We start from the raw sequence: 23,556 nt of genomic DNA, 5'->3' as shown, positions 1-23,556 counted from the left end.
GAAGGGAGAGGGAGAAAGAGACAGAAACATCAATGATGGGGGAGAATCATTGATGGGCTGCCTCCTGCAGGCCCCCTACTGGGGATCAAGCCCACAACCCAGGCATGTGCCCTCGACTGGAATGGAACCAGGGACCTTCAGTCCAAAAAGCATATGATCAGTTATTTAAAAAAGAAATCCTGTAAACATTTATTTTAAAAGCAGAAACAACATTAACTTAGGTGTTTTTGGAACATCAACATACAACAGAAAAAGTGCAAGAGCGCCCCCTGCAGGGCCTAAGGGGCAGTCACCCAGCTGTAGTCGACTCTCCTGAGCTTGCGCAGCTCCTTCTCTTCGCACTTGGACAGCTGTGACAGCTGCTGCAGGAGGTCCTCTCCCGCGTCCGTGTGGCCTGCATGCTGGGCCTTCTCAGTGGCATCATCTTCTTCCTCTGAACTGTCACTTTCTTTTTCTTCTTCCATATCCACATCATCAGGCATTTCTTCAGCACTTTAACAATAACAGAATAAAACAAACTTACTATTTACACATAAATGTCTGTAAAAAATAACTCTAAGATATCTATGTAAAGATAGAATCACAGAGACAAAGTAAATGAAAAATCTTGTGTGCAGTTTAAAAATTATAGGCTATCATAAAAGAGCAGGTGAATTTACAAAAAGTGTAATTTTGAATTACATGTCAAGTCCTTAAAACCTACCCAAAAGGCCTCTTTTCTAACACTTAGAAATTTTCAATGTGTTTTACCCACTTGACTTCGTAACCCTACGTCACGTGAAGTCTAAAGCAGAGAGAAATCCATGGAAGGGCATCCTAAGACGGGGTAACCGGCACCCCTGCCCCCCACAGCAGGGCACCCCCACACCCCGCAGCGCCTACCTCCTGGCCTCCGTGGCCAGCAGCAGGGAGTTCACGAACATGGAGCACAGGAAGGCGGCCGAGGGCAGCACGTGGGCGGGGGTGTGAAGCAGCTGCAGGGACAGAAAACAGGGTTTCACCTAAAGAGTCGACACCAAACCAAACACAACAGGTTTTCCCCAGCAAAAACCAGGCCAGAGCGAAACTGTGCCTCCCTTCCCACCTTCATGCAAACGACGCCTCCCCTCACCCAAGAGTCTGAAGTCCCACGCCTGTGCCATCTGCACTGTTTGTATCAAGCTGCACAGCATAGGAGTAGCTGACAGGTCACCTGTGGCAGGCCCGTGCACACAAAGTCTAGCTCCAGCGGAGGGCACCACTCACCTCGCTGATGGCGGGGACGTTCTCCGTCAGGGGCAGCTGCACCAGCTCGCTCTCCGAGGCACCGTCCGCCTGCTCCCCCCGCTGCTGCCTGTGCCTCCCCAGGATGAAGTAGAACGGGGTGGTCGGCAGGCTCTCTTCTGCCAGCAGCTGGGAGGGTGAAGACGAGGGCAGTTACTCCGGCAGCTCAGCCAGAAGGGCGAGAAGGCAGGCCAGGGCGGGAGACCTTCAGAACGACCCAGCCTGTCTCTCATGTCACCTGCAAAGCAGCCGAGGCCCCGCAGCCACTGACTGTGAGGCAAGCTGCCGGGGGACACTTAGATGGCAGAGAAAGACCCACTTTTCACTGCCGCCCCCAGGCCCACAGAGACGCAGCGAAGGCAGACCCAGCGCTGGGTGGAAGGTGCCAGGGAAGCAGGCGGCTGGCGGAGGGGAAGTGACGGACAGGCCCGAGAAAGCAGAGCTCCAGGCCGCGGTCGCCAACGGGTGGCCCGTGGACCCTGGTGGTCCGTGAGGTCCGGAAGGTAGGCGGCCGCGGCTCTACGCTGCCTGTGGGGAGCCGAGAGCACCCCGTTTACACTGCAGAGGCCTGCAGAGGCTCAGGAAGCGGTACCCACAGACAGACACAGGGTCTCTGTGAAGGGCTAGAAGCCCTGATGGAACGGGCGATGCGAGAAGGAGAAAAAGGCCATCAGCTGATAAAAACGAGGATGTCTCCCAGAAAACAGGAGACATGAAGAGGAATATTCGCGCAGCCAGTCTAAAGGCCAACACCTAAACAACAGGAATTCTAGAAAGCAAACACAGAAATGAGGGCACAGGAGTGATTGGTTTTTCCTTAGTCGTCTGATTAAAACCCGTCAAGAAGCCCGTTTCCTGAGGAAAAGCCATCTTTCATGAAGGCTGACTTGCACCCCCTAATAAGGCAAGCAGTACCCCACTCCCCTTCCTTAGTCCTCCCTCATATGCTCATCACTTGGAATAGTGCTTATGAACGTATGTCATGCTCGTGTTTGCTGCCTGCATCTTCCTGTCAAATGCAAACACCACAGGCTTAGATCTGCTCGCTGACAGATCTCAAACATCTACTGTAGGTGATCAAGTGGCTGAATGAATTCGGTGAGTCAATGGTCTGGGCTTCTAGTGACAGTGGAAACTATAATGAAAGAGGAGCAGACCGTCAGAGTTCTAAGAAAATGGCTTTCAACTCAGAGGTCTATGCCCAGCCAACCAATCAGGCGGGAGCAAGGAAAACTTTCCGACATAGAAGGTCTTCCATTGACCTCCCAGGCCCCAAGGACGTGCTGCACCAGCGCCAGGGCGTGGCGAAGCCGGGGACCATGGGCTCTGACAGCAGAGGCGAGGAGGCCCTGGCGCGGGCGGAGGCCGCCTCAGCTTACAGAGCAAGCAGCCAGGTGGAAGCTGTCAGAAGGCTCAGCACTGTTTCTTCAAGACCCGAAAGGGGACGTAGAATGTGTCTGGAAATACCGAGATGACTTGGCAACTGGGATAGAGTTTGGAGCGAATTAGGTGAGAAGTAAACAGAAAACTAGGCAAATAAAGGAAGTAGGTAATCATTAACGCCAGAGAAAAGAAGTTGGTTACAAAGGAAAACAACCTATTGCTCCATGGCTGGCCGAGGAATTGTGTTCAGCGGGTTGTCATCATGAATACTGACCTGAACAATTTTTAGATTTGTTTCCTGGGAAACTGGGAGGGAGGAGGGGTATATGAGGATGTGTACGTGTGGGGGGTGGGGGTGTGGAAAGAGCTACAACTTCCATTTCAACAGCTCAGTCACCGGTAAACCCAGAGTTAGCAACGCACACGTGCTCCTCAGAGACAGGCGCCGACGGGGCCGCAGCCGGGCGCGGGGAGGGCTGTCTGACAAGTCTCGGGGACGGCTCGCCTCTGCGCCCCGAGCACCCAGCACGGACTCCACACCGACTGCATGTCAGGAACAATGTGCCTCCGGAGGCAGCGCTGTGAGGAGGGTTTAATCCGCTTCAGGGCCAGGGGAGGCCTGGCTTCGTGAGGCTGCGTTCTAACGAGAAGCCATCTGTGCAGGGAAGCCATGCCGCTGCACGTGAGCGGCCACCACATACCTGCTTGCTTGTTGGTGTGAGTTTCTCTTCTGGAGACTTCGAGCTGAATGTCAATAAGCTCTGCAAAGAGAGATCAGTTAACGCCGGGAGAGAGGACTGTGGAGGGCACATCCAAGTGAGATGTTAACGGGGACAGTGAGGCCAGCTGTTCGTGCTGAGCCATGGGCATCCACCCAAGAGCCTGAGGGGCGGTCACGGAGGCGGGCTCGGCACAGAGAAGACTGCTGCCTGGACACACGGGACACCTTCCCCGGGAGCAATCCCCCCACAGGACCGGGCGCCTGTCGCGGCCGACCATCCCTCCCCGCAGCACAGCAGCCGAGTCAGGAGGGAGCCTTCGGAGGACGGTTACCTGCGACGCCGTCAGGAAGTAGAACTGGGACCGGTTCAGCCACTGCAGCGCCTCCGAGGTGAACGCGTCAGGGACGTCTCGAGGCACAAACACCCCCCACCTGACTTCCTCGCTGCAGATGCTCCTCTGAACATACAGCGGCCTCGGCTCACTCGGCTTGAACACGAACACTAGAGGGAGAGACAGACAGCACGCTTCGCAAGGGCCAGCTCTGGCCTCGGGCTGGCGCCACCCTCGCCAATAACCATCACGGCTGCTTTAAGCTCTGATCCTGCAAACACCTCCTGGACGCCTGTGTGTCCAGAGGTAGGAGCGAGGCCACGGTGACCAGGAGGAAGGACCCAGCTCCGGAGCCCAGAGCCGAGCAGAGGACAGGCAGTGAGCCCAGGCGGGGCTGCCTGCAGGACAGCGGGGAGGTGCTGGGGCGCGAGGCTGCATGACGCGCCAGGACATGCACGATGCCCAAAGCGCTCGGCGCTGGGACAGGGACTCAAGGAAGGGCAGGGCCTCGGGCTCAGAGGCTTCAGACCTGATTGGCAGGCAAGTGTGACCCACTTGTATTTCAGCCGTTAGGAGAGAACTTACAGACCCTCCTGTGCCAGCGTGACCTGTACTCACAGTCCGAACCCCCCGAGGACCGAGAGACGGCGGCCACGTTCTCTGAGCGTGGGTCCGGCTCCATCACTGTGATGTTCAGTTTTGTGCTCCACTCCACTGTGGAGAAAGGAAAAGCGATTCACTTCTATTGACAGAAGCGCTTCAAAGCCTATCGTTCAAAGCGGGCACTCTTCCTCTTTGCTGAGACAGCCATCCCACTGTCCCAGGAGGAGGGAGTCGCGCTTCTGAAAGCGCCGGCAGACCACGAACAGGTGTGGAAGCTGCAGAGGCCGGAGGCAGGACAAAGCCCTCCTTCCACACACCATGCAATGCTCCCCTTCCCTGTAGCTATTGAACCTGGGCAAAACGTTAGCCAGAGACACTGCAGAGAACCAAAGATGCTACCACACCCAGCCACTGCTAAGCACCCGCCACGCCTTTCCGACATGGATTCCCACAAGTAAAACCCACTAAGTGCACCTCTGCCAGGAGGTGTGGCAGGCGTTCAGACGGCAAGCGGCCGGGACACTGCGGGTGACATGCATATGGAGGAGCGGGGACAGGGCTCCAACTAGAGGGTGGAGCACAAGGGGCAGCAGGCCAGTCGCTGCAGGCATTGCCAGAGGGCGGCAGCTGCCTCTTCACCGACCACAGGCCGCTTATCCATGACCCTGCTGCGGCAGCCTGGGCTCCGCCTTTCAGAACGTCCCGTTCAGAAAATCACATCGGCTCTGGGTCAAGACATGAGGCTACAACCCAGAAGCCCTAGAGGCCGGGGCTCCTGCCCGTCCGGAGGGAAGATGTCTTACGTGCACAGCTCAGCAGGTTCCAGCAGCACAGGGTCCCGTTCTCAGTGGCTCCAAGAAGGTACTTCGAGCACGTCAGCCTCCCGAAGCAGAGGTGCCTGAGGACCACACGAGCGAGTCAGTCCAGCCCTGGGCACGTCCGCTCAGCTGGGCCCAGAGACCACGCTTTGTTCATCATCATCTTGCAGAAACAGGGACGAAGCAGCACAAAAGGAAGGCTTACTTGGGCGTGCTGCTGCTTTAGAGAAACAGGTCTGATGACCAGTTCTTTTCCCTACTGTGCTGGGTGGTATAACACACACAGGAAGTGTGTGCGAAACGTACAGACATTAATAAAACCCCTTCTGTGCTCATTTACCTACAGAGGCGTTTGCCCTGTGAACCCTGAAGGAAGTTTTACAAAGTGAATTCAGAATCGGACGCATTGGGAACTGGGAGCCATGTCCTCGCCGTCTGCCACTCGTCCCCAGCGCTGTCCCCTGACATGGGGGGACCCCGAGGCTCAGGCACAGCTGCTTATGAGGCAGCACGACATGATGCGGTGGTGACAGAGAAAAGAATCTGCAGGCCTGGAAGGAGATGTCACTCCTGGTTCCAGAAATGGTGACTCCAGCACCTGGTTCACCTGCAGAGAAGGCCTGGCTTCCTGCCGCCAGCTCAGCTGCTGCCCACGGCCTCTCCGAGGCATGCGTTATTCTAGAGCTCATGTACAAGGACTTGTTTAAATGTTAGAAAAAGGTACTTCACATTCCCCCATTATTCACCTACCGTACGTGCCCAGCTCGCTGACAGAACGTGCACCTGAGCTCCCAGGTCTCGGACTCCCATATGGTCACCGTCTCCTCGAAGCTGACTGCCAGCAGCGAGCCGTCTTCAGAGAAGCAGCAGTTGGTTGCCTGGTACTTGTGGTAACTGCCCACAAAGTCACAGGTCCAGCCCACAGCCTCTCCTGTGGAAACACGGACCACGGTTCAGACACGGCACAAAGGCTGAGCCACGTGTGGGAGGTTACACGGCAGGACCCCTGCTCCCTAGTCCTACCAGTCCTGAGGCCCTGAACCTAACTGTCCCCTATACCTGGGCTCCTGAGCATTAAAGAGAAAAAAACCAACATGATACAGAAAAATGTTAGTTACATGCAAACAAGTGGTTAGAATAAGATGGAACTTGGAGACATTGTAGAAAATAGGTCTACCTTTCATCTAGCGCCAATATTCCACCTTTGTGTGGAAATTACCGAAAAATCGGTACAGCAGTCTGGCAGGGCTAGTGAGGAGGCTGCAAGCAAGGGCCGAGCTGCAGCTCATACTCGTCCCACAGACCTCGACCGCCCCCTGGTGGGGCTGCGGGAGGCTGCACACCCGAGCCCTTCCTGGCCTCTTGCAAATGGGAACAGAACAGCCAGCACTGAGCAGTCCAGTGTGTCACTAAAAAGTATGGGCTTGGAGGAAAGGCACGTCATAGTGTGAACTCTTACATCGTTTAAGTGCCCTGCCTGCCAGAGGGTGGGCTCAGAGATTAATCTATCAATTCTTAGGCTCACTCTGTGTGCCACTTACTGTAGATGTCAGAGTCGTCTGCTAAGACCCACACTTTGAAGCGGCCGTCTCTGCTGGCCGTGACCAAGGTGGGGCTTTCAGACTTCTCCGCGTTGCAGAAGCACAGGGCGGTGATGCGGTCCTCGTGGGGCATGCTAACCTTTGTGTTGAGAACAAACCTGGAAGGGAGGAGACGCCACGTCATCCTCACACCAGGACGACACACCCTCGCCTGGGGTCTCACACAAGAAACGGCCTGCAGCCCACCGGCCGCGAGTTTGACACGCTTGTGGTACCCTACAACAGCATCTCTGGAAGGGCCTAGGACAGTGATGGCGAACCTATGAACTCATTTTTTTGGTTGATTTTTCTTTGTTCAATGGCATTTAAATATGTAAAATAAATATCAAAAATATACATCTTTGTTTTACTATGGTTGCAAATATCAAAAAATTTCTCTATGTGACACGGCACGAGAGTTAAGTTAGGGTTTTTCAAAATGCTGACACGCCGAGCTCAAAAGGTTCGCCATCACTGGCCTAGAATGACAGACAGCCGCCTGCCATCTCTCAGCCGTTGACACGCAGTCCTGACACCACCTCTGTTCTGAGCAGCATCCACAATGCAGAGGTGATGGAGCACCGGGTCCCCTTAATGGTACAACATGAGTATAAACAGGGGTCATCAAACATGATCCCCGAAAGCCGCCTGCACTAGCCCACAGTGCCTCCCGAGCTACTTCTGAGAATAAGCAAATGGCGGAATGATTATGAAAGACTCCACTGTGGCAAGAAAAGAGAAAGAAAACTACCTACTCCCACTGCCCTGTCAGCATTTATCATCTGTGATCACCAAACCACCTTCCGCCTGTTCCCGCAGCGGTGACGGGAAGAGGGACCGTGCCGGCCCTGGGCTGTGAAGGACAACCGGCAGGGCGGCACTGAGCTCTGGAAAAAGCTCCGGTTCCCAGGGGGTGACTGGGGCCTGCTCCCTCCCCTGGGGATATGGACACCAGGCTTATCCCCCGTGTTCTGGGGGTGCAAAAGCAGAAGCCTCGCCCTGGCCCCCAGGAAGGACTTGATAAGGGCTGGATGGCCCTGGCGAGAGAAACTGGCGGGCTCCTTACCCGGTCAGCACACACACACTGCACCCCGCCGCCTACACCGCCATGCTCCCCCAGGCAGCGCGATGAAGGAGCAACGAGCTGACGTTCAGATTCTAATCCTGGATTTGCCTGGAATTAGGCCTCAGGTCCTGGGGGTGTCACTTCCCCATGCTTTCTCATTTACGCTGTGAGATGACTGATGACCTGGGGGACGCCGTGCTTCCTCAGAGCAGAAAGCTTAACGGCTCTATCAGAAGCATGCCTCCCCATTACTCTAACCCTAAAACTAATCGAAATACAGCATCTTAAAGACCAAGAAGTAAGACCACAAGAGGGAAAACAACATGTTTTCTACTTTGAAATTCTAGGCTACAAAGTGGCATTACCCTTGTGTTTTCTTACTGTACGCCCACAGCTTCATTTGTAACTCCAGCTCCCCTTCCTTTTCTTGACGCTGCTCTACGGTGGCGAGCCAGGCACCGAAGCAGCCGAACGCAGCCTTTGTCAGCTCAGTTTGGACCAGACCGTAGTCGTTGATGTATTCTTGCTGCACAATGTCTAGCTGATGGGTTAAAAATATCCAAAATGCTTACTAATGTAAATACATGCATGTTAGAGTGCTCAAGGATGATTTTAAAAAGGGAAAAAAGATAGAACTGCTGTGAGTAGCCCAGCATTTTATTCCCTGTTGTTTCTCTCACCCATTTCCTGGTCTGTTTACTACACGGGTGAAGTGCCTGCTATCTCCAGGATTTCAGTAGAAATGTGGTAGTAAAAAGACCAGGAAGTTCCCTTTCTCTGAGGTCTGACAGGTGAGAGGAGAGAGAGAAGGCGTCACAGCTCCTCGGACAGAATCTGTGAAGGGTCCCGTGGGGAACAGGGAGGCGGGCCGCTGATGCACTTAGGGGGTCCCAGGAGGCCTCCCACTAGTCTGCAGTGTGCCATGGCTGCTCCATCACAGGAGGCACAGACGTGTGTGCAGCTAATTAGTCTGAAAACACGACCACAGACAGAGCGGCTGCAGCAGCAGCCACGGCCACCAGGACCAGCTGCAGGCAGCCGAGCACTGCTGAGCGCGTGTGGTGGCCAGGGCCCTGCGGGGCTGCAGAGCTGCACTAGCTTTAAGGCAGGTAATGGACCAGAATCTTACGTTGTATAACTGCTTATCACTCTGGAGAGAATAGAACTGCAAGTGGCCAGGTTTTCCATTCAAAACCAACGCTTTAGTCCGTGGATCAATCATCAAGCCAGTCAAGATACTGCTGTCTGCAAGAAGAGTGACACACAGCAGCTGAAGCCAGACAGACGCCCACCTCGCACGGACACCCCCACCCACCCCGCGCCGGCAGTACCTTTCACCAGGCCTTGGATCACCGCAGAGGCCTCCAGGTTCCGGTGAATGATGGTGATCTCTGCGGGCACAAAACACTTCACCATGAGCAGGTCAGAGCCTCCAGTTAGAAAAAAACCAACTGGACTTATGTGATTCTGGAATTATCAGAATATAAGACAACTGAGTAAGTTGTCTTTTAAGTGTCACATGGGTGCATTTTAAGTGTTAATTTGGGAAGTCGTATGCCCCGAAAGAGAGTGTTCCCTCTTAGGTGGTCCCTGCTTGCTCAGGACTGTACGTTCAGGGTGCCCGCTGGAGGGCCAGGAAGGCGGCGGCTCTGGGCTCTCCATCTGGCATGGGAACAGAACGAGCGCAGGTTCTGGAGGAAGCAGAGCCCTCCATTTCTGCCAGAGCAGCCCTTGCCCCGGACACAGCCATCTCTTCCGGAAGCGCACGTGCCTATGCCAGCACCAAGGCCCACCTCAGAGCCCTTCCTCCACATCCCCACCCCATTCATTCCACACGAAATGTTCTGAAATCAAGTGGCACAACAAAAACCAAACACACTGAGGCCACAGCTGACAACCACTCTGAAAATACTGGATGGTGGTGGCGTCTCGGGCGGAAGGGGGCGACAGAAAGAGGAAGAGTGGAAGGAAGAAATGCTCCTTAAAGGTGAGGCTGCTCAGCACCAGCCTGAGGTCTTCCATCTGCCCCTCCTTGCAGGCGGCAGGCAGCTGAGGCACCGCACAAACGGCACGAGTGCGGGCGGACGGACGTACTGTTGTCAGAGTGGGAGGTGCAGAGCAGGTCCCCCGCCGGCGAGACGGAGATGTGCTCAATGGTGGCCCCCAGGCGTGGCAGGAACTCCTTGGTCTTCTCGGCCGCATCGCGCCACTCCACCAGGACCGACTCCCGGCCGCCGCTCAGCAGGCTGCCGCCTTGTCCCGCACGAAGGCCAGGGCAGTGTTTGGAGAGGGAAAAACAGAAAGAGAAGCAGACCCAGCATTTAATTTTTCTGGCCATGTTAGAGAAACGAACTACTGTTTTTCAGAATATGGAACGCTTCACGAATTTGCCCGTCATCCTGGCACAGGGGCCGTGCCACTCTCTGCACGTTCCAATTGTAGTCTGTGCTGCCGACACGAGCACTGTCTTTGTAAATGTGCACACCAGCGCCTTCCTCTTTTAATCTCTTAAAATCAAGATTCAAGGTCACGATTCAGGGACTTTCCTTCCCACTGGCATCAGCTTAGCTTGCTGCTGACCAGGCTCCTCCTCTGATAACAAGGACAGTGGAAAGAAACCAGCACCCTTTAGGCCTGACGGCTTCTCTAGGAAGAAATAAACCCATTTTCACTCGTCCGGTAACAGAAGAAGAGAATGTGCCCAATCTGTGCACAAGCACAGCCCTGCACCAAACAAGCACATGGGGAAGCAACTCCAGGCCAATCTCACGACAGGCGAGGCTCCCAACCAAAACACGAGGACCGAGCGGAACCTGAGGATTCACTGCAGAGGAACGTGCGGTGGTTTCAACACTTGACAAATAAGTCAACTTCATCCACCCGCTTCCGGAGGACAGAAAACCACAGGTGCAGATGCTCACAAGGGACAGGTCCCTACATCGGGAGGCAGGCACTCAGCAACGTGGACCTGACGGGCCTTTAATTTCCATCCAGGATCCCAGAGAGTCGACAGCAAACTCGTTAGGGGGTAACACACTGACACTTCCCTCTGGGGCTGGGAACACTGTTCCCACTTTGATTCAACATGATCTTATCCTAAGATAAGAAAGGCTTCTAAACACAGAGAATTAAAGTACTTGATTCACATGCTTCAAAAGTTCAGCTTAAACTACTAAACGTGCACTTACCCGTCGCTGAAAAAGCCAGGTCCATAACCAGGTCATGGTGCCAATGCAGACATGTGTATGTGTACTTCTTCTCATCATCAAAACCCCTCCTATTGGAGAAAGACCAGGATTTTTAATTTCACCAAAGGTGTATGTTAAATGTTGCACAAACTAATAAATCACGGTATCAAGCTTATGGTCCTCATGTCCAAAAAGCACAATGAGTACATTTCCGTTTCTGACCGAGTCACTGCTAGGAGCAGCAGGCCTTCCTGGGTCCTGCTAGCAGATATCCCCTCCTGTCACTGCCACTCTTTCCTTTTTACTGAACGGCAGACAAAGAAGTTCTCTTCAGTAGTGACTACAGCACTCCCTCTCCCTAAAGCAGTGAGTGTGTGCACTGAGGAGTATGCACAGAAGCACAGACAGGGGGGGAGAGGGGGGGGGTCCCCCACACAGCGGGCCCAGTGCTGCCCCCTCCCCCCTCAGGCCAACACAAGCAGCACAGAAACCAGCGCCCTCCCCTCCCCTCCCCTCGCCGCCTGACCAGAGGCGGATCTTGCCGTCCTTGTGCCCCGTCGCTATACAGTCTTCCTTCGGGTGACACACTACACATGTGAAGTTGTTCTTTGCGTGTTTCCTATTTCCCGACGACGACAAAGTAAACCTAAGAGAAAACAACATTTTCTTGATTATTCAAGTCTCTTGGTAAGTAGCTAATTAAGTAAAAGGGATTTCTCGCCCTTATCAGCCCAAAGGGGAGGCTCTCAGAACTGACTGCAGGACCTTAAAGTCCTTTTAGTGATTTTGGTTTTGTTTTTTGCCTGGGCAAAGCTGGCTCCCATTTCTTGTTGAAGCTAAGGGTTAGCTTCAGATCTGCACGGGCCTAAGAAATGACAGCTGAGGCCGCTGGCTAATGTCTGAAGATGCCGGGGCCCTCACTCTACTGCACACGAGACAAGTGCTGTCAAAAGGAATGCTCACCTTGACGTGGCTTTCTTTTTGAAGAAATAAACAGACAAGTAGAAGTCCCGCACGGCAGCGACGTATTCTCCCTGGTGTCAAAGAGAAGATAACATGCCCAAACAGTCAGCACTCGAGGAAGAAATATTCTTGTCACAAAAGTCAATGTTGTAACAATAACCTTTTCCTGCAGAAATACAGTGCAGATGCCAAAACCCTGATTATGTTTTGGACAATTAGTGTTACAAGAGCAATGACACAGAATATATACGAGATGGTCCTACAAACCTATCCCATAAACACACGCTCCAGATGACACAGACCTCTTAGTTACTAGCAGAAACACTGTAGCTCGAGGCAGCATGAACCCCTGTAACGTAAGATGTTGAGAGGACAGACGGCAGGAAAGAGAGTTCAGGTACGAAAGAGAAACCAACGGAAGAAAGCTGACCTGGCTCCCGAAGGCGACGCACTTGGGCGAGGGGCTGATGTAGTCCAGCACCAGGCAGGGCTCCTCGGCCTCGGCGTCCTGGCGGGGCGAGCGGGGCAGCCGCACGGAGACCAGCTGAAACACATCTAGCACAGGAGCGGGCCACTCGCCAGCGCCCGGCAGCGGCGGACCGCGCTCCCCACGCGGAACCGCGCCCCCCACGCGGAACCGCTCCCCACTCCGAGGAGTCATTCGCCGCCAAGGGAGTACTCTAGGCCCTCGTGACAAAATGCACTTTACAGCTGGATTCTTTGGATCTTGTATTTTTAGTTCCTTGGGGTGGTTCCCATGTGCAGCCGTGGTAGGACCACGGGCCTCACTGACAGAGAGAGCTGTTCCAGCTGCGGGCACCGACCCTCCCAGCCGAGGGGTCAGGGGCGAGCATGAAGAGTGGCTGCCAAATACGAGTGGGCAGGACCACCTGGGAACTTACTGACACGCAGATTCCTAGGCCAAACCTCAGACCCAGTGAATCCGTTAATTGTCAGGGAGACGAGGCATCTGAACTGGTTGTAAGCATGTGGACAGACATTAAGAATCCACACGTTTACATACAAAACAGAACCTAAATACTGAAGACTGTTATCTTTAAAGCAGTCATTTGAGAAGGCAACTTAATTGTTTTAGAATGTTGCCATTTCCAGAACATTTTTGGAATATCCTTTAGAGATGACTACATATGGAAAACTAAACTTACTGGTTTTTTTTGTTTTTTAATGTAGTATTTTGATAGATAAAATGCATATTCACTAACAGACTTGGCACCAAATGAATTTTAGCTTAAAAAAATCTAGCTGTCACAGCTTTGACTATTCTCTGGTTACTTGAAAGTCCATCATATATTAACAACTGGCAAATCTGTCCCTTCCTCCCCCGCCCACCCCACCAAAAAACCGCTAAAACAAAGCAAAAAGACACAGAACTGTGGAAAGGACTCCCTCAGCTAACGAGCCGTGAGCCCATCGGCTGCCGGCCGTGCCCCTCAGAGCTGTCTGCATCCGAGTTCTGAACACACAGTCCTTTACAACACGCTGCACAGGCCTTCCTGCACCGGAGAAACTCTCAGAGGGAAGCGCCCGTGTCGAGCGAAGCACGTTACGTGTACCGTACCTGGCTTTTCCTTCTTTATCGCAACAAAGACAGCATCCTCAGCACGCGCATGAGTGTAGAGGGCGTGAAGCTTCTGCCCCACGGTGAAAGTCTGGAAGATCAAAGGCCACGTTGTTCCGCCTTCCCACCTACCTGCCCCCCACCCCCAACATCAGTTCCACGAAGGGCAGGGATCTGTCCCTTTTGCTCACTCATGTATCCCCCACATCAGAAGAGTGCCTGGCACATAGAAGACAACGCATAGTTATCAAACAACCTTCCAAATTACACCTATAGAGCCTGCCATTCCTTTTTGATGGCTGCATAGTATTCTATTGAATGAGTTATCAATATTAACTGACATCAAGGTCACAGTCAATTTCTTCTTTCTACCATAACAGTGCTTTAAGGACGACATGTACCTGCACTGTTTTCATGAAGCGATGCCTAAAGGGGAGATTGCTGGAGCAGAGGTATTCATTTTCAGTTTGGTTCTCATGGCTGTGTTCAAAAGCATGTTTCTCTACACTTTTCCTACCGTTAGGCTTTTTTCAGTCTTTAACTTAGCGTGACTGGTGGGAAAATGCTGGCACACTTTTACGTTTAAATTTACATTTCTTTTAGTTACCAACGAGGTTAAGCACATCTTCAAGTTTATTGCATATCTTTAGTAAATATTATCTTCATTTTATTGCTCATTTTTTGTTAAAGTTTAAAGTTTTTATAGAGTCAAATTTGCTTTGTGGTATATGACTTTCACGACTGGTTTGGGAATGCCATCTGGCCTTACAGAAGGGAGTAATAGATCATTAAATTAAGTCGCCATTCCTTTCACGTAATAAAAATGGATGATCAATCCACATACCTTTATCAAAATGCCATCTAGATAGTCCCACAGTTTAATTGTGCCATCAAAGGAACAAGAATACAGCTAAAAGGGTAAACACAGTAAAAAACAGATTAAAAAAAAGAACTCCATTAAGATAGCAAATGAATTAAATGCTAACACAGAAGGCATTTTGTCCACTAATCCATTATTTGTCTTAGAGAAGTGGAGTCATTTATTTGTGTTGTTTTTGCAAAATTTCTATTGTTTGTGACCATCTTGTCACAGCTTTGGGGGAAGCAGATCCATCAACTGAGCGTGTAAGTAAAATGGGGGAAAGGTCACCCTCGGTCTGGGAGGGGTTGACGTGAAAGCGCTCAGGGGCTGTGCTGCCTCCTGTGTGTCGCAAACTGTCATCTGTGCGGCAGGAAGGCAGTGCCTCCGGGACGACCTCAGGGTCCTGCTTCCTATCACACCCTCGCCCCTGGGGGACCCTCGCTCCATCAGGGACCCACGTGCCCAGCGGGGACCCTTGCTCTGCAGCACCAGGAGGCCTGGGCGGCACCTGCTCTCATTCTGTCCCACTGGACATGGGGTGTTTTTGCTGCTGTTATTGTGAACACATTTTGCTTATAATGTTGATAAAGAATGGTAGATATTTTTGAAAGTGGCAATTTTAAGATTTCTACCAATGAGGACATGGAATTGGAGAATAGGAATAAAAAATGATGAAGAAAATATTTTCTATTCAACTAAAATATTTATATTAAGTTAAAAATACACATTGCGACTACATATAACCTTAGACTCATGAACATGGATTAGTAAAATATGATAAGGCAAACACACAATCACCGCTAAAACAATGGTCAATGCACAAAACTGCGACTCCAGTCCACAGAACCTCCGGCACAACCCCCCTCACCGAACCTGCGGGTAAAACTGTCCTCCTCCAATCTGATTAACCTGAGGTTCCGAGAAACAGATCTTTTATGCACTGTGTAGTTTTTCATGTTGCTATGGAACGTAGTAATGTAGCCTTCACAAATTCCAATTTTAATAACAGGATATTCCTGCTACAAAAACCCATCCAAACGCTACAGATGACAACAGCGTGTCTTCTCACACCCTCAGGACAGCAGGATACAAGGCCTGCCCCGCGGAAAAGCCACCCCGACTTTCAAGAGCAGCTCATTGGGTTTCGGAACGGCTCAGCGTTCCCTTACGTCCTACTTCCTGTGACAACGCAGTGGATGACAATGCAAGTCCCTTCACTTTTATTTCGGGGGGGGGAGGGGAAGGGAGAGGAAGAAACATGGGGTCACTGGGCTGCCGCCTGCGGGCACCTGAGCCACATGTGCGCCAACCGGAAGCGAATCCGCCGCCGTCCGGGGCAGGGGAGGCCAGGGCTGCACGCCCGTTTAAAACCAGTCACTCCCAGGTGGCTGTGACCCACCCAGAGGAGGGGACCTGGTCAAAACGAGAGCGAGACAAGCATCTGCACCTGGGGCACCGCTCTGCTGGCTCGGCTGGGGCTTAGGAGCTGCATTAAAGCGACAGCTCTTATTCTCCGATTCTGAGAAGAGCTGCTTTGTGGAGGGCGACGGAGGCCCAGTCTGTCCTGCCGTGAACTGACCGACCCCCTGACTGAGGAGCCCTTCTTGTCCAGATGCTGGCCTCCAGGAGGTGGCTCTGCATCAACACTACGAAGCCGCATCTCTGAGATCTACACAACCAATCCCTTAGGCAGCATTTAAAACGTGTGTTCCGGAAACAAGAGTTCAGAGGTCAAACGGGTTCGAGAAACTCAAGTCCTAGCTGCCCCTTCCGGATGTGGGCAGTCACCAGGCAGGTAGGGGACCCGAGAAGACCTACAGTCAGGAAACTCAGTGTGTGCCAGGCCCCGAGGGTCAGGCTCAGACGCCAAGAGCCCTCACTCAAGTCCCAGCTATTGGCCTCTCAGTAACAGTGATTGTGCAGCTGCGGGCGGTGACCCTATTTTAATAATGATCAATAAAATGCATATTCTTGGGTGAGGGGGAACAAAAAAGCTTAAAAAAGTGAAACTATCTTGAATCAGAAAATCCACATGGTTCTTTTCCTGATTGTAACCTGGACAGATTGCCTGTCAAATTCAATTCCAATATTTTCGGCAACAATAAGCCAATGAAAAGACGCCACCTGGAGATGGTTGTGGGGGTTGAGCTGGATGCCCGTCACCAGGTTTCGGTGCCCCTGCAGCACGTGCACACACTCCTCCGTGGCTGTGCTGTACACCTTGACGAAGTCTCCAGACACACAGAAGAGGTACCTGCAAGGAGAGGAAAAGGAGTTGCACACCCTCTATGGAGAGTCAGACTCTTTACTGTCCATGTTCCTTTCAGACAATAGTTTAAGGCAGAGGCTGCTAAACTGTTAATATGGTGAGAGTTGGGACACTTGTTTGACTATTTCCATAACAGATATAAGCACAGGCCAAAGGGCGGGACTTTCAGTTGGTGTTGAAAGTACTTGCTTACATGTATGTCCCTCCCCCTTACCTGCCCATCAGACCCTACAGGGCAGAGGCATTATTCTCTCTGTTTCCCAATGTCCGATCCAGTTTGTTGAACAGACCTTGCCTGAACCTCAGAGGCCTTATAAATTAACTGGGTAAAATGAACCAGTTAATAATTATTACAAAGTAAGAAGAGGAACTACTCTAATGCCGGCCGGGGTCACACCCATGTCATCGGTTCTGAGCCACTTGGTTTCCATGCTCCCCTCTGAGAGCAGGCGGCATCTTCTAAGCATTCCCTGAGACCAGTGCAGGCAAAGGCACGCTTGGCGCACAGAGCGAACACTCCATGAACGCTGCCGTGGCCAGGAGGCAGTCACCGCGCGGCTGTGAGCAGCTGTCTACGAGATCAAGCAACCTGAGCACCAAGCTCTGGGCACAGCCTCCCAGCGGCTGGTGCTCCTCTCCGCTCCCAAGCACCCCCTCCGGCCTGGACATCTCAGACGTCCTGTCCCCAGGTGTGCCCTTCAATGTGCCTTCCATACTCACATCAGACGCACCTTGTGAACGTGCCCACAGCACTTCCTTAGAGAAAACTAAACTGAATCTTCCAATGCTTTCCCGCCACCTGCAGGGCAGGACCCACACTCCTGAGGCCTTTGGGGTTTGACAGGGTCTGGAACCCCTTCTTCAATTGACCAGTCAGTGGTTCACAACTCCAACAGCCTTCTCCCCGCGGAAGACAGACACTCTGGAACCAGCAGACGGGTGCCCTAGGCAGTGTGTCCTGGAGATGGGGGTCGTTTGCCTAGAAAACTCCCCACGACGACACTGAAATGCGTCCCCAGAGGAAGGTTTCCCGCGCTGCGACCCTCAGCAACAGTGGCTGGACCGCCTGCATGCACCCCAAAGGCAACGACCTGGTCCTCTACCTGCCTGCATGCACCCCAAAGGAGACGACCTGGTCCTCTAACCGCCTGCATGCACCCCAAAGGAGACGACCTGGTCCTCTAACTGCCTGCATGCACCCCAAAGGCAACGACCTGGTCCTCTAACCGCCTGCATGCACCCCAAAGGAGACGACCTGGTCCTCTAACCGCCGGCATGCACCCCAAAGGAGACGACCTGGTCCTCTAACCGCCTGCATGCACCCCAAAGGAGCCCCACTCTCTGCATGTTCTGTGGTCTCTGCACAGCGCCTTCCTTCTGCTCCCACTGGACGATTGGTGCAGGGCCTTTCCACACAGCCCCCCTCGCCTCCCCCCTGGTCAGCAGCAGTCCCTGTGCTTCCAGCGATGGGATGGCGCCCGGCTCCTTCACCGCACCCACCCCAGGGCGCGATGGCAGACTTCCTCTCACACAGGGAGACCCCGGGAGGAGCCGTGTGCTTACTGACTCTAAACAACAGACACACGGTGCGGCAGACAAGTGCAACCTGAAGAAGTCAAACACTGCGGGTTTGAAGCCAGCTTGCCCATGTCCTGGCTGAAAGATGCTGGAGAATTCACTTAACACGCCCCCCCCCCCCCCCCCTCGTCACCACCTGTACAAGGCACATAACACTGTCCTGTTCCCAGGAGGATTCCATGAGGTCAGTGCGGGCGAAGGGGCGCTTAGCCACAGAGCACCCCCCCCCCCCCCCGCAAGTCAGTGGTTCTCAACCTCGGCTGCACATGCGAATCACCCGGGAATCTTTGTAAAATCCTGATTTCTGGGCCTCGTCCTCCGGAAATTGTTTCTTTGTGACTAATGTGGCCTCACTCATAACAAAGACACAGAATTTCCGGAGGAGGAGGCCCAGAAATCAGGATTTTAAAAAGATTCCCGGGTGATTCTCATGTGCAGCCGAGCTTGAGAACCACTGCTGTGCCCTAAGGATGACAGGGGAGCCTGCAGACACGTGCAAGCACCCCCCACGGAGCCTGCCTGTCACGCGGGACTCGGTCACCCCCGAGGATGAGGAGCAGAAGCGGATGTTCCTCAGCAGGAGCCTGGGTTCGAGAGGCTCTGCAGGGAGTGGGAGTGAGGGCTGGGCAAGAAACGAAGCGCAACAAGGAATTAACTCAGGCGGCACCTGCAGAGCCGGTACCTGCAGAGAGGGCACCGGCAGAGACGGTACCTGCAGAGAGGGCACCGGCAGAGACGGCACCGGCAGAGAGGGCACCGGCAGAGACGGCACCGGCAGAGAGGGCACCTGCAGAGACGGTACCTGCAGAGACGGCACCGGCAGAGACGGCACCTGCAGAGACGGCACCGGCAGAGACGGTACCTGCAGAGACGGCACCGGCAGAGACGGCACCGGCAGAGAGGGCACCGGCAGAGACGGCACCGGCAGAGAGGGCACCGGCAGAGACGGCACCGGCAGAGAGGGCACCGGCAGAGACGGCACCTGCAGAGACGGTACCTGCAGAGACGGCACCGGCAGAGACGGTACCTGCAGAGACGGCACCGGCAGAGACGGTACCTGCAGAGACGGCACCGGCAGAGACGGTACCTGCAGAGAGGGCACCGGCAGAGCCGGTACCTGCAGAGACGGCACCTGCAGAGACGGCACCTGCAGAGACGGCACCTGCAGAGAGGGCACCGGCAGAGACGGCACCTGCAGAGACGGTACCTGCAGAGCCGGGGCACACACTCACCCCAGGGCGACGGGCACACGGGCCACGCCGGGGAACACAAGTGGCTGAGCCCAGAGGAGCGAGCCGGGCCTGGGCCGGCAGAAGGGCGACCACGAAGGCAGCCTGCGATCGGAGCCGGCGGGAGATGGGCCTTGGGGGCGGGGGGCCGGGTCACAGCGGCGGCGGCACCGGTCTCCTCCCAGGTAAAGGCTCCCCGAGGGGAGCACGGACGGCACCGTTACATCAAGAACCGCGCCGGGGCACACGAAGGGACCCGCTCGGAACCGGGCCAGGGCCAGGCCGACGCCCGCTGTCACTCCCGGACGCCAGGGCCACTTTCCCCCAAGCGGCCGGGGGCGCCCTTCTCCTCCGCGGGCCGGCAGCGCCGAGGGACCTGCCCCGGGGAGGCTCCGAGTCCCACTCGGCCCCCGCCGTCCGCCCCGGCCGCTCTCCCGCTGCCCAGAGCCGCGCCCACCGGCACACGTGGGCCCGCCCCCCGCGCCCTTCTCTGCCCGCGCGGGGGGTCATCGGGGGCGGGCAGCGCGCCCCAGCCCGCGGTGGCCGGGACTGAGGGTGTCTCGCTCCTGTCACCCGACCCTGGCACCAGCGCCCCCAGCCCGCACCCCCCGCGCGCCCTGGGGTCCGGCACGCGGCCCTCACCTGGACCCCCACCAGCCGCCGGCGAGCCTGGGCGCCTGACAGTCCCGCCCCCGCCCCGGGACGCACACACGCAGCCCCCGACGCAGCACACGGCCCCGTACTTCGAATCCGCGGAGAACACCGCCCTCCTGAAGTTGAGCTCGCTGCCGCCGCAGCGGACCACGCGGACCGCCTGCTCCTCCTCCACCATCTTCGCGCGGACGCCGCAGCTCCCGCCGCCGGCCCCGCCCCCGACTTCCTCTCCCGGGCCAGGCGGTGGTGCGCACGCGCACAGGCGCCGCGCAGGGCTCCTCTAGGACCGCATCTCGATGGTGGGACGCCGCGCCGGGGCCGCCCCCGCGAACTTGGCCGACCCTCTCCGCCTCCACTGCCTTCGCGCAGGCGCAGGAGCTCCCGGCGGCGGCCCTGTCCCCGCCTCTTTTCCGGGGGCCGGGCGGTGGGGCGCACGCGCACAGGCGCCGCGCAGGGCTCCTCTAGGCCGGCGTCTCGATAGCAGGACGCCGCGAACGCGCCGCTATCTTTCGTGTGGCAACGTCAGGTTAGAACTCGTAGGGAAATGACAGACTCAGCGAGCAAGCGTTTCTATTGGGTACCTTTGAACTCGGTTTTTTTATACTTTATTTTTTAATCTTTAAAAATGTTATTATTTTATTTTTAATCTTTATTGTTGAAATTGTTACATCTGTCCCCTTTTCTCCCATTGACACTTCCAACCCCCACCCCCCGCCCCAGGCCTGCACCTCCTCCTTCCCCCAAGGCCTGCACCCCGTGTTGTCAGCGCCCGCGGGCTCTGCAAATACGCACACAAGGTCTTTGGTTGATTACCGCCCACCGCCCTCCCCTCCTTATTTTTAAAAAGTGTTTATTGTTGAAAGTATTACAGGTGTCCTCTCTCCCCCACTGCCGCCCCCACGGGCCTCCCCACCCGACATCTGGGTCCACGGTTGTGCATATGTACGTAGGAGCTCATTGGGCGCGCTCTTCCCACACGCCCTGCCTGCCCGCCGACTTTTAAAAAGATCTTTATGGTACGGATGTCCCGTTTTCTCCCGTGGACCCTCCCCCGGCCCCGCCCCCTCCAGACAGCCCTCGCCCGCACCACCTAATGTCTGTGACCATGGGTCACGCACAGATGCACACGAGGTCCCATCCCCCCCTCCCCGCTGAGATCCCGCGCCTGCTGGATGCCTCCGTGGCTCTGTGTCCAGTTTTGCTCATCCGTTTCCGTGGCTCATTGGGTCCCACGTGTGAGTGAGGTCGTGGCAGCTGGTCTCCCCGCCTGGTCATTTCACTAAGCACTGTGCTCGCCGCCCCGAGGCTGCTGTCCAGGTTCAGGGCTCCTGCCTTGTCGCAGCTGCAGGGCGCTCCGTGGGGGCCACCTGCCTCCCCCGCTGCTGGGCCTGGGGCTGCTGGGGACAGGGGAGCTGCGTGCTGGTGGTGTTGCGGTTCTCGGACATATTCCTGCGGGGGACCCTGGGCCCAGGGCAGCCCATCTGTTTAGCACAGGGGACCACTCTCCTGCCGTGTCAGCCTCCCTCTCCAGGGGCCCGGGGAGGGGCGTCCCTGGCTCCCGCCAGCACCTCCGGCGCAGGTGCTCCTGGGGGACAGGCAGTTCCCTGTTGTTTGCAGATTGCTCCCGCCTGTGGCGCCCGTGGTCCTGCTCCCCAAGCACCTGCCCCTCCTGGGGGTGCTGAGGGTGACCCCGTGCCTTCGGGGCTCTGGAGGCGGAGGGTTACCCAGAGACGGTGTGTGAGAGACAGAAGCGGGGAGGGGGGGGGGTGTTCATGTGGGAGATGGTGCAGGGCAGGCGGGGACCCTGTCCCGTTAAAAATGGGGGAGAGCCCTGGCCGGTTTGCGCAGTGGATAGGGCGTGGGCCTGTGGACTGGAGGGTTCCGGTTCGATTCCGGTCCAGGACATGTACCCTGGTTGCGGGCTCGATCCCACTCCCAGGTCGGAGCTGCAGGAGGCAGCCAGTCCAAGTGTCTCTCTCACACGGATGTTTCTCTCTCTCTCCCCCTCTCTTCCTCTCCCTAAAAACCGATGGGAAAATAGCCTCGGGTGAGGGCTAAAAAAATGTATTTTCAAAAATGGGAGAGACAATAAAAACGTCACACCAAGTAATCACAGATGGCGTGTCGAAGAAAATGAAAAACAGTAAAACGGCAGTTTCCCGAGGAGGTGCGGGTTGAAGCTGATGCATCTGCTAAAGCTGTGCAGCTAAAGGATGATGTCACAACATCTCCACGTGGACGCCGAGCTGAGCAAACCAGGGCCGAGCCGCCATTCGAAAGGCCGTCCCTCTGCGCCCAGCCCCCCCCCCCCGCCCCCCCTCAGGGCTGGGTGCGCTCCCGGGGCCTTTCCAGGCCTCGGCACCCTTCCGCGCCGCCCGTGGGCTCCTCTCTCTGAGGTGGAAGCGACGGCACCGCCTGTCCTCCTCGGACCTCCGTCCCCTGCGTGGCTGCGTGTCTCACAGCCCACGTGCCCTGATGAAGCAGCTCCCTCTCGGGGCTCAGCCATTTCCGCCCTGATCCAGTCGTTCCCTCTCGGGGCCCAGCCATTTCCGTTTCCTAAGCGCGGCCTGTAGCTCAGGACACGGAGGACGGGCCGAGGGCCGGCTTGCAGGCTGAAGGGTAGCTGCGTTTTTTATTTTTTATTTTTCCTGCAGAAGCTTTATGGCTGCAGGTGGCCCAGTGCCCGGGAGAGGCTCCGGGTGCTTAAGGGACGCCCAGTGGTTTCGGGGAGACCCCAGGGGAGCGCAGAGGGGCCCCCAAAGGCCTCCGGGCCCCCAGGCTCCTTGCGGTGTCGGAGGGGGAGCCTTTGGGAGAGACGCCCCGCGGGGGTGGGGTTGGGGGGCGCCACCTGCGGAGAGGCCAGGTGTGGCCATCCTCCCAGGAGCGGCCCTCCTCACCCAGAAGTGGTTCCCAGGGGTCACGGCCCTCCTCACCCGGAAGTGGTTCCCAGGGGTCACGCCAGAGGTCGGGGCAGCAGCAGGGTCTGCGGCTCTACACGGGCCTGGGCCACTCCCTCCCCAGGCCAGGCCTCTTGGCGTCCGAGGTCACCCCCTCCCCTGGGGGGCCCAGCTCGTCGCGGAGAGAAGCGGCCCCTGCGCTGGGTTTGCGCCTCAAGAGGCTCAGCGCCCTCGGCTTCCTCCGCCCTCCGCCCGCCAGGGCCGTGGCCTCCGGTGGACACAGCCCCGGAGACAGGTGGGCGCGGCCGGGCGGGTGCGGCTGAGCAGGCCTCCGCCTCGGGCGATCCTGAGGGATGTGGGGGCCCAGGGGTCGGCAAGGAGGCGTGGAGGTGGGAACCTGTGTGCTGGCCGGTCCCGGAGGAGGCTCCGCAGGGGGCCTGGGGGAGACGGTGGGGGGGCCGGGGCGGGAAGGAGGGTGCCCTGGGTCCGTCCCCAAACCCCAACCCCGGGAAGCAGGAGGCAGACCCGCCCGGGCCCGGCCGCCTGGGTGCTTTGAGGGACTATTTTGTGG

General features: G+C 56.0%; 1 protein-coding gene across 1 annotated transcript; it reads right to left on the bottom strand.

Annotated features, from left to right (window-relative positions):
- Positions 1 to 161: 161 nt before the first annotated feature.
- WDR75 (WD repeat domain 75) lies at positions 162 to 20,324 on the bottom strand. The gene is made up of 21 exons (XM_036319609.1): positions 20,178 to 20,324; positions 16,483 to 16,612; positions 14,341 to 14,406; positions 13,497 to 13,587; positions 12,348 to 12,472; positions 11,918 to 11,988; positions 11,481 to 11,600; positions 10,955 to 11,043; positions 9,861 to 10,019; positions 9,098 to 9,157; positions 8,896 to 9,011; positions 8,132 to 8,307; positions 6,662 to 6,819; positions 5,871 to 6,051; positions 5,106 to 5,200; positions 4,318 to 4,413; positions 3,700 to 3,869; positions 3,348 to 3,407; positions 1,246 to 1,392; positions 883 to 974; positions 162 to 492 (listed from the first exon to the last, which is right to left on the bottom strand). Exons 1-21 carry the CDS (start codon positions 20,264 to 20,266, stop codon positions 279 to 281), a joined length of 2,505 nt encoding a protein of 834 aa, XP_036175502.1. The 5' UTR covers positions 20,267 to 20,324; the 3' UTR covers positions 162 to 278.
- Between the last annotated feature and the right edge of the window lie 3,232 nt (positions 20,325 to 23,556).

This window comes from Myotis myotis, unplaced genomic scaffold (genome assembly GCF_014108235.1).
Source record: "Myotis myotis isolate mMyoMyo1 unplaced genomic scaffold, mMyoMyo1.p scaffold_m19_p_8, whole genome shotgun sequence".
In the NCBI taxonomy this organism is placed as follows: Eukaryota; Metazoa; Chordata; class Mammalia; order Chiroptera; family Vespertilionidae; genus Myotis; species Myotis myotis.
This window is presented reverse-complemented; position numbering and strand designations above follow the sequence as displayed.